The sequence below is a fragment of the Nicotiana attenuata genome, unplaced genomic scaffold, assembly GCF_001879085.1.
Source record: "Nicotiana attenuata strain UT unplaced genomic scaffold, NIATTr2, whole genome shotgun sequence".
In the NCBI taxonomy this organism is placed as follows: Eukaryota; Viridiplantae; Streptophyta; class Magnoliopsida; order Solanales; family Solanaceae; genus Nicotiana; species Nicotiana attenuata.
In genome coordinates this window covers 63180-73526 of record NW_017672863.1, presented here as the reverse complement: position 1 = coordinate 73526, position 10347 = coordinate 63180, and the positions used below count along the sequence as shown (strand labels likewise).

General features: G+C 36.2%; 2 protein-coding genes across 2 annotated transcripts; one reads left to right on the top strand and one right to left on the bottom strand.

Moving 5' to 3' along the window:
• Positions 1 to 1815: 1815 nt before the first annotated feature.
• On the top strand, positions 1816 to 5158 carry LOC109214746 (3-ketoacyl-CoA synthase 11-like). The gene is made up of 2 exons (XM_019378694.1): positions 1816 to 1915; positions 3114 to 5158. The coding sequence occupies exon 2, from the start codon at positions 3122 to 3124 to the stop codon at positions 4655 to 4657; it is 1536 nt and encodes a 511-aa protein (XP_019234239.1). The 5' UTR covers positions 1816 to 1915; positions 3114 to 3121; the 3' UTR covers positions 4658 to 5158.
• Positions 5159 to 6177: 1019 nt separating this feature from the next.
• Positions 6178 to 9603, bottom strand: LOC109214747 (probable histone H2A variant 3). Its single transcript, XM_019378695.1, has 2 exons — positions 9346 to 9603; positions 6178 to 6750 (listed from the first exon to the last, which is right to left on the bottom strand). The coding sequence occupies exons 1-2, from the start codon at positions 9448 to 9450 to the stop codon at positions 6454 to 6456; spliced, it is 402 nt and encodes a 133-aa protein (XP_019234240.1). The 5' UTR covers positions 9451 to 9603; the 3' UTR covers positions 6178 to 6453.
• Positions 9604 to 10347: the final 744 nt, after the last annotated feature.

Sequence of the window (10347 nt, the reverse complement as noted above, 5' to 3'; positions counted from 1 at the left end):
CGAAAATACCCTTTTGCTCGTGTCCTTAACTTCAGGACTTCAGGACTACATGTCCTTAACTTTTGAACTTGAAGCTCTAAGTTCAGGACTTCAAGACTACATGTCCTTAACTTTTGAACTTGGAACTCTAAGTTCAGGACTTCAAGGTTACATGTCCTTAACTTTTTAACCTGTAACTCTAAGTTCAGGACTTCAGGACTACAAGTCCTTAACTTTTGAACTTGGAACTCTAAGTTCAGGACTTCAAGGTTACATGTCCTTAACTTTTGAACTTGGAACTCAAACTTCAAGACCAAGCGTCCTTAACTTTTGAACTTGTAAGTCAAAGTTAAGGACCTATTGTCCTTAACTTTTGAACTTGCTTGTCCTTAACTTTTGAACGTGTAACTGTAAGTTAAGGACTGTCTGTCCTTAACTTTTGAATTTGTAAGTCAAAGTTAAGGACTTATTGTCCTTAACTTTTGAACTTGTAACTGTAAGTTAAGGACTGCTTGTCCTTAACTTTTGAATGTGTAACTGTAAGTTAAGGACTGTCTGTCCTTAACTTTTGAACTTGGAAATCAAAGTTAAGGACCTATTGTCCTTAACTTTTGAACTTGTAACTGTAAGTTAAGGACCTATTGTCCTTAACTTTTGAACGTGTAACTGTAAGTTAAGGACTGTCTGTCCTTAACTTTTGAACTTGAAAATCAAAGTTAAGGACCTATGTAAGTTAGAAAAAATAGAAAATGAATAAGAACAAGCAAAGAACAAAGAATTGAGAAGTACCTCAAAAATAGCAGAAATAAAAGCAGGTGATTTTTTTTTTTTTGGCAAACTGTTTTTTGAGGTTTATGTTGGCTTGTTACTATAATAAGAACAATTCCCAAGAAGTGAAATGGGAAAGATAATGGATCTAAGTCATAGAGTTTTGATATTATTCTGACGCAAGTCTTGGAAATATTTGTTGTTCACACTAATAATTCTAATAGTAATAATAATTGCAGACACACTGCAGAAATAGTAGTACAACGATGAAGAAAAGACTTTTTGTGGTCTCCTTTCTTATGTGGCTACGATGAAAGTGAAATAAGAAAGTAAACATTCATTTTGGATTATGGAGAAGGCACGCAGAGAGAGAAGCGAGGGTTTGGGAAGAAAAGCAAGGGAAGAAAGGGTAAAAATGTCTTTTCACATTAATTTTAATAGGGCAATGGCTATTTTTGCTCAACATTAGAACTGCTGGATAAAAAATAAATACCACCTTAAATAGTGGCTACCCCATGCCATTTCTACGCTATTTTGGCTTAGACAATATTAAAATTTATAGAGAAAAGTACAAAATCTTTATTAGCAAGATGGAAATATTAATACTTTTTAACAGTAAAATTTGAGAACTTTGAATTAGACTATTCAAATCTTCATATTAGTAAATAATATTTTCTAACAGGGTCCAAGATAACATATTGCAAACACATGGCTTATATTTTATTAACTTGAATTAACCTTATTACTATCAGCTGTTTATTGTGAATTTGAGGGCTTTATATCTTGTAAAAGTATTATATTAAAAATAAAAATTATATAAAAAAAAAAAAAATGATTTTAGGCCACTAATTTTGTGGAGCCATCATTGCATGTAATGCACCTACCATTGATTCGATGTAAACACCTGATGCGAATAAATTTTTACCATCGTAGATTTGTACTGTCCATTAAAATAAATGGCATTGCATGTTCTTCTAATTCTTTTTTATCTAACCGTCAAAGTCTCATTACCTCTTATTTCTAACAAAAGTTTAATGGATAGCACAATTTTACAAAACTTCTTTGTTTATTTTCTAATAACTGCCATATGATATTCTAGTTTAGTTCTCTTTCTCATTTGCGTCTCTAGGGGGATTGAAGCTATCTGGGGTGTGACTACCATCTAAAGGTCATATCTCTATCTGGGATTTTCTTACTTTTTTAATTTTATTTTTGTGTTCCTGAATTTTCTTGTAATGTTTATTCATGCAAAATATATTCTTGATCAGAGTGGTGATTGAGTTTTTTTAATCAGAATTGAACCCATTTATGCACCTCCTTTTGTTTTTCTCAATGCATTTTAATCCTCTAAATCAAGAAATAATAAGATATGATGAATTGCACAATGAGCAAAGATGTCACTTTAATCACAATTTGAAATAAGATTCATATTGAATTTCAAACTATTTGTGCAAAATCAAGGTATTATAATGAGTAATGACACTATAATGAAAAACATATATCCGTATCTAAGTTTAATGGTTATTTTGTAACCAAATTGGAACTGCATTCTTTGTAAAAAAGAAGAACCCCAACAAGTTGATTCCACGCAAAAAATTTATTTTTATGCTATTAGGTCGCCTAAATTATAACTACAAGCAACAACCCATAATAAGAGCAGGTAACCTGCTACAATAGGTTAGACTATATTGGTAGTATAAAAATCGTACCGGTGCCAATTTGTATAAATTCATATAGGCCACATGTTAAAGTCGTTGAAGCAGCCGGAGGCGGACCTAGGATTTGAAAATTGCAGATGCACTTTTTGATTTAACCAAAATCTGCTTTGTATATCGGGTGTCCACTACTAATATAACACTATTTTCTAATGACTTATATATGTATACATAGACTTTTTGCCGAACTTTAAGGGTGCAAGTGACCCCTCTACCTATAGTATAAGTATGCCTCTGGAAGTAGCCACTAATGCTTGCATTGGGGTAGGTTGTCTACATCACACCACTTGGGTTGCGGCCCTTCCCCGGACTCTGCATGAACGCGGGATACTTTGTGTACTGGGCTGCCCTTTAATATAAAAAAAAAAAAAAAAAAAAAGGCAGCCCGGTTCACTAAGTACTCGTTATGTACGGGGCTCGGGGAAGGGCCGGACCACAAAGGTCTATTGCATGCATCTTTACCCTGCATTTCTGCAAGAGGCCATTTCCAAGCTCGAACACGTGACCTTCTGGTCACACGGCAACAACTTTACCAGTTACGGCAAGACTCCCCTTCCTGCCCTTTAATATGTATAATTAAATTCATGCAAAAATATACTATCCTTGTTATCTCTCAAAGAATTGCTTAACCTTATGTCAAATTTTTTACAGGGAGAAAAATGGCAGAAACAAAAGCAACTACACCCTTGATACCACCCTCATCACAGAAGTTACCAGATTACAACAAATCAGTTAAGTTGAAATATGTTAAACTTGGTTACCATTACCTAATTACACATGGAATGTACCTCTTATTAACTCCTCTAGTGGCTATTGTTGTTGCTCACATGTCAACACTTACTCCTCAAGATCTTTCTGAATTGTGGGATAATCTTCGATATAATCTTATCTCTGTGATTTCATGTTCCACATTAATAGTATTTGTATCAACAATCTACTTCTTAACCCGTCCTCGACCTGTATACCTCGTGGATTTCAACTGCTACAAGCCTGGTGAAGCTCATAAATGCACAATGCAGACTTTTATGGACCAGTCTAGATTAACTGGTGCGTTTTCGGAGGAGAATCTTGAGTTTCAACGTAGAATCCTTCAACGATCAGGCCTCGGGGATAACACTTACTTTCCCGGGGCTTTGCTCAATATACCTCCAAATCCATCATTGAAAGAAGCTAGAAAAGAAGCAGAAACAGTTATGTTTGGTGCAATTGATGGTCTATTGGCAAAAACTAACGTAAAAACGAAGGACATTGGAATATTGATTGTAAATTGCAGCCTGTTTAATCCGACCCCGTCTTTGTCTGCTATGATCATTAACCATTACAAGCTTAGAGGGAATATAGCTAGCTATAATTTAGGTGGAATGGGGTGCAGTGCCGGTGTAATTTCAATTGATCTTGCTAAGAAACTACTTCAAGTACATCCAAATACATACGCGTTGATCGTTAGCACAGAGAATATAACACTCAACTGGTATCTTGGAAATGATAGATCAAAGCTAGTGTCAAATTGTTTGTTTAGAATGGGAGGTGCAGCTATACTACTTTCAAATAAATGGACAGAGAGAAGAAGATCAAAATACCAACTTTTGCATGCTGTTCGTACGAACAAAGGTGCAGATGATAAGTGCTTCGCTTCTGTGACTCAAGAAGAGGATGCTAATGGAAAACTAGGTGTTTCATTATCGAAAGAACTAATGGCAGTGGCTGGAGATGCATTGAAAACTAATATTACTACCCTTGGACCACTTGTATTACCAATATCAGAACAATTGCTTTTCTTTGCTACACTAGTTGGGAGGAAGCTTTTTAAAATGAAACTCAAGCCTTATATCCCGGATTTTAAACTAGCGTTCGACCATTTTTGTATTCATGCTGGTGGAAGAGCTGTGTTAGATGAAATAGAGAAGAATTTGCATCTTAGTGAATGGCACTTAGAACCATCAAGAATGACATTGTATCGTTTTGGCAACACGTCGAGCAGCTCTCTTTGGTACGAGTTGGCTTATACAGAAGCTAAGGGAAGAGTAAGGAGAGGTGAAAGAGTGTGGCAGATAGGTTTTGGTTCAGGATTTAAGTGTAATAGTGCTGTTTGGAAGGCATTGAGAACTATAAAACCAGCAAAGGAGATGATCAACCCTTGGATTGATGAGATAGAAAAGTTTCCTGTGGATATTCCAAAGGTAGCAAACTTTTGAATACCAAATGTCGATCAGCAAGCAGAGGCAGATCCAGAATTTAAAGGTAGTTGGTACACCTAGATATTTTTTTAAATATTTCTCTAAAATTTTCTATACATACATAGTCTAAGTTCGACTCAGTGGGTGCACGTGCACACACTGCGCGTGTATATACTGAATTAGCCTCTGTTGGCAGTTGTTTCTTTTGATTTTCTGGGGAAAGTTTGTTAGCTTTGCCATAAGAATGGCATTGTAAATTTTTTTGCATCTTACTCCAAGGGTCTTTATCAGTAGTGGTGAATCTAGAAGTAAACTACAAGCAAGGACATTTTGTTAGTTGTCTATACTATACAAGAATTTTGTTGTCTTTTGTATGTTAATAATTGTACTAGAATTCAATCAACTATTATAGGAAGCTTATTTGGTTGTGAATTTTTATTAAAACATGTAATTTTGACAGCTTCATTTCAGGACAATGTATTCAATTTCTAATGTTGTTGTAAATGTTTGACAACTCTACCATAGTATGAACAGTACAAGTTTATGGGAAAATTCCTACTTTTTTTTATATCGGTGGTGCCGGTCCAGCTTGCACGATCTCGATTATTTTACTGAGTACCTGCTGTATCTCATCAATTGTGTATCGGGTGACTATCCACCAAGGCAAAAATTCCTAAATGTTCAACTGGAAGTCTCCAAAATTCTATATCCGCCTATAAAGGACTTAGATCTTCACCATTAATAACCATTTCTCCAATTCCCGTAACAAATTTTGAAACTACAACTTGAAAATGAAATGGTCCTCCTAAACTTCTTTTCTACAACTAGGTTTAGTGTTAATTTGTATAAAATTTTGAAGTTTCCAGCTCTCTTGCTCTACGTTTCTATCTTGTATAAATGAAGGCCTATTACATCTATTTTCTTCACATCTTCAAATATTATGGCCCTACTACTACAACAACAACAACAAAAAAAAAAAAAAAAAAAAAAAAAAAAAAAGAAAGACAGCCTAGTGTACTAAATTTTCAGTATGCGTGGCGTCCTAGGACTATATTTCTACAACAAGTCGAAGAAATTTTCCCTTAACAGCTCTCTTGCTCTACGTTTCTATCATCCAAAGGGAGTGCCTTTTAAAAACGACAAGGTTCACGAGGCTTGAAGTGAAGAGCGAGAAGTAAAGTACACTCTTGTACGAGGTGAAATGCATAACTGACGAAAAATTTCAAAATACTAAACATATATGTATGTGACACTATAATAATGACTCTGCAATTAGAAACTTAGTTTCAGCACCCAATATATAATGATCCCGATATTAGTCCAATTCCTCAAAGTTGAGACGCAAAGAACCAACAAGTTCTCGTTGGATCACTATGCGCATCACTTTTTGAAGTGCACATTTCTCTCGAGTGCATGGCTTCACCCATGAAGCAATAGCATCTTGCTTTGCTTCACGTCATGTTTTAAGCGATGAAGCAATGGCTTTTAGTAACACTGAGTTAAGACACTACAGAGGATCTAATCCAAGCCAATCACCATGACAGCATTCACAATTCACATTCATTGATGGATGTGTTAAGTAAAGGGCTTGAGAGATAATAGAGGAAATCAGACAATCACTTGCGACATTACTAATATCAGCAAAGAACCATGTCTGGTAAACCTAAGGAGAATCTAGATAGAATATGCAAAAGTAGTAGGTAGAGAATTTCTCTGCCTATGCATTTGCAGACACCAAAAGCAAATGGCTAAAGTTTCCGGAAACGAATATTTCTCCAAAAAGTAAGGAGACAACTTGTAAGAGACAGGCTTAATTACTCCTTCGAAGATTTGTTGATGAGCGACTTGTGAATGTGTGGTATTACACCTCCTCCAGCTATAGTTCCTTTGATCAGAGTATCAAGCTCCTCATCACCTCGAATTGCTAGCTGCAAATGTCTTGGAGTGATACGTTTCACCTTCAAATCCTTGCTCGCATTTCCAGCCAACTCCAATACCTCAGCGGTCAGATATTCCAAGATAGCAGCAGAGTAGACAGCTGCTGTGGCTCCCACTCTCCCATTTGCCGTGGTCCTCTCTTTCAGCAATCGGTGAATACGCCCGACTGGAAACTGAGAAAGCACAAGCCAAACAGTTTAGAAAACATATGAAAACATAGTCATTTGATCCCAGCACCGCTAAGGATAAAGGTATCTGCAGAATTTAAGGTCACATAATCCTGTTAATAATATTAGATGCTGATGATAAAAAATCAGACATTATTACACATGGCAGTGTACTGTAACACCAGCAATGCTCTCGAATGTCATTGCCAGGACGCATATAGGATACTATATGGATGCCTAGTCTTTGAAACGATAAAGTATCAAATTTAAATATAATGGGGCAGTGTAACACCAGTAATGCTCACGAACGTCATTGACAGGACACATATAGGATACTATATGGATGCCTAAACTTTGAAACGACAAAGTATCAATGTTAAATATAACGGATGAGTCACAAAAAGGTCCCTTGACTAAATCTACAGTATAATGCAAAAGGGTAAAAAAGATACTATAGCCACTGCATAATTGTTGAGCAGTTTGCAGGCTTGCACGGTCCAAGTAGACTCAAAGAAGAGTAACAGAATTTCCTGGAATAAAACCACCAGTGCACCACCTAACAGACCTTAGTATTCACACAAGTTGGGCATTGCGTAGAGAAACCAGAATAACCAAATTATTCAGCTATCATTCTCCATGATCACTAGCAGGTCATCGTCAAACTTATCGTTGAAAGTAAAACAGGTACCCACCCCTTCCCCCCTCCCCAAATAAAAAAATTTATGGACAAAACCAATTGTCAACGAGTTAAAAAGGCACACTACTAACTGCTTTAACTTATAATTCCAAAAAAAAATTGCTGCCACCAATGAAAAGAAGCTATTTATATCTTCAAAACCATAGCAAAAATATTGCTATAACCCTCACCAACATCCTGCCTTCTAAAGATCTATAAACAAGGCAGACCAAGTCCTTCAGTTAATCACAAGTTCAATCGATAGCTATCATTTCCAAGATATCACTCACCATACAAGCAAATAATTTTGGCCAGTTAATTCACAAGAAAATGTACCTCTTAGATATTCCACTTCCTCCGAATTTGCATCTGTCTCTAGCCGTGAAACAATGACTTGAAAGCGGTTCAGAATTCTTGCAAATATATGGACAGAGGGGATAATAAGATTTTTATGACTGACACTTGTTTTGCAACTCTATGGAGTGAGTTGAAATTTGTAAGGTTGTATCAGTAAAAAAAGGTAGAGCGCCTGAAGTAATGTCAGAATTGATTGTTCAGTGTTCACATATTTGCAAGAATTCTGAACCGCTTTCAAGACACAGTTTCACGGCCGGAGACAAAAGCAAATTCAAAGGAAGTGGAATATCTAAAAGGTATATTTTCTTGTGACTTAACTGGCAAAAATTATTGCTTGTATGGTGAGTAGGGGTGAGCATAAAAGCCGAGAAACCGAAAGACCAGACTGAAACAAATTTAATTCGGTTTTAGGTTTTTGGTACGATCTTCGGTATTAGAATATCAATATTTCGGTTTTTTGGTTCGGTCTTTGGTATTAGAGTATTAGAATTTCAGTATACCAAAATACCGAACTTCTTATAGCTTCCAAATAAACTGAGAACCAATGTATGTAAAGGGTATTTTTATAGCTGCCGCTTTAGTTTGTAGAAGTTACCATTACAGATTTATAGTTGCTGCTTTAGCGATTAGCAATGACAAGTGACCATGGTCTACTACAGTCTATAGTTGCTGCTTTAGAAACGCAATGTCTAACGGTCTATCGCCCTTACTACACCATTACAGCCATTGCTGTAGAGTGTTGATATGATGCTACTTTGCTTACTGTCCATTTGAATATTTGATATGCTATTTTAATTTTTTCTGAATTTGGCTACATTTCAGTTAGCTATATTTTTTCCCTAAAGTTACGATTATCTTGTCAGAAACTTATGGCAAGATTCTAGTTGCATTGCACGCATTGTATGGTAAGAAAAATGTGGATAGAAATTTGTTGTCACTTGCCTACTTCTAAAAGACGGTACTATTTCTTTTCCGAAAGTACAGTGGTTCAGTTTATTTGGCAGCCATATATAAGTTATTACATACACATGAAAATACCTAAACCGTACCAAACCAAACAAGAAATACCAAACTAACTTTGGTACAGTATATGGTATATACAATTGAAAACCAAATACACAAGTACCGAACCAAAGTTCTTAAATACCGAACTAAAGTACGGAACACCCAACCCCTAATGGTGAGTGATATCTTGGGGATGATAGCTATCGATATATAGCAAATAGCAACCCCTACGCAAGAAAGGCATGGGCGCACAAAGCACTCCCTCGCTATGGTCCTAGTGTGGCGAAAGGGCAAGACTATAAGTACCGGTGCTCGTGGGAGGTAGCACGTACCCTGTGGAATTAGTCTAGCTGGCCTGGATACCACAGTTATCAAAAAAACAATCCTAATAGTGATTCTAATACATGTATCATAAAAATCCCTAATTTACAACAACAACCCAAAAAATAGAAGAAAAAACATGACATAATTAAGGAAAACAAAGGTTACAGCAAAATTAAACAAAATCCCAGATATTTTTTGGACAAAAAATAGAAAGAAAAAGAGGAAAAGAGGGCGGGAACCTGAAGACCGGCACGAGAAGAACGAGAGGTTGGTTTCTTCTTATCTTTGTCTTTATTTGCCGATGTTTTTCCCGTTATCAATCCCTTTGCTCCTTTCCCCGACATTCTTCCGGCGAAACTTTCCGATTTGAAATTTTTACAGTAAAAACCCAAACAAAGAATTTTGATGGACACAGAGGAGTCGATGTATCCTATTTATATATTGTACGAAAAATAAACTTGGACAATTTTGTCCCTTTCCAAAGTACAAAAGAATTCGGTCTTTTGCGCCTGACTAAGCACAACATATACTTGATTGAAAAGGGTAAAAGAGTAAATCACGGTTTAGAAACGGGCCTTTTTCACTTTTCTTTATTTTTACTTCTTTTTGAAGGATAGGGATATTATATTAGAAACTAAACATCCAACATATTACACAATATTAGTAATGCCTTGCAAGGCATCATAGTTTCCTACAGCAGTCAACTTAGTACAGATAGTAGTAGAAACATATTTAACAGAAAAAATTTCCTCCAGATCCTTTTGATATTTTTCTATCGCCAGTTCCGATAGAGTTGCCAAAAGAATAATTTTATTTATGTTAGTCTGCAGTAGTGCCATTCTTGCCAAGGCATGTGCTACCTCATTTCCTTGTCTGAAGCTATGCCTGAGTACCACCTGACCCTTTTCCCTTGCTTGATGCATCAACCACCTACAATCACAGATTAATTTTGTGTAAGTAGGGTGATCGTTATCTATCATAGTAATAACCTCCTATGCGTCTGTTTCTATTTCCACTGGTACCAAGTTGTACTCTATTATTACTTGAAGACACTCTTTCAAAGCTTGAAGCTCCACTTGCGTTGCTGAGAGGGTTGCAACTTTTTTGTGGAATGCCATAATCCAACTCCCTGAGCTGTTTCTTGCCACGCCACCTATTCACACCTTGGCAATTATTTCCACTGAAAGCTCCATCTATATTGAATTTGAACCATCCTCTTGGTGGCTTATGCCATTTTATTT

Excerpts from the sequence above, each read along its gene's own strand:
- LOC109214746 (XM_019378694.1), top strand. The coding sequence starts at position 3,122 with ATGGCAGAAACAAAAGCAACTACACCCTTGATACCACCCTCATCACAG.
- LOC109214747 (XM_019378695.1), bottom strand. The coding sequence starts at position 9,450 with ATGTCGGGGAAAGGAGCAAAGGGATTGATAACGGGAAAAACATCGGCA. Across the intron at positions 6,751-9,345 it reads CTTCTCGTGCCGGTCTTCAG|TTTCCAGTCGGGCGTATTCA; the intron begins GTTCCCGCCCTC and ends GTGCTTTCTCAG.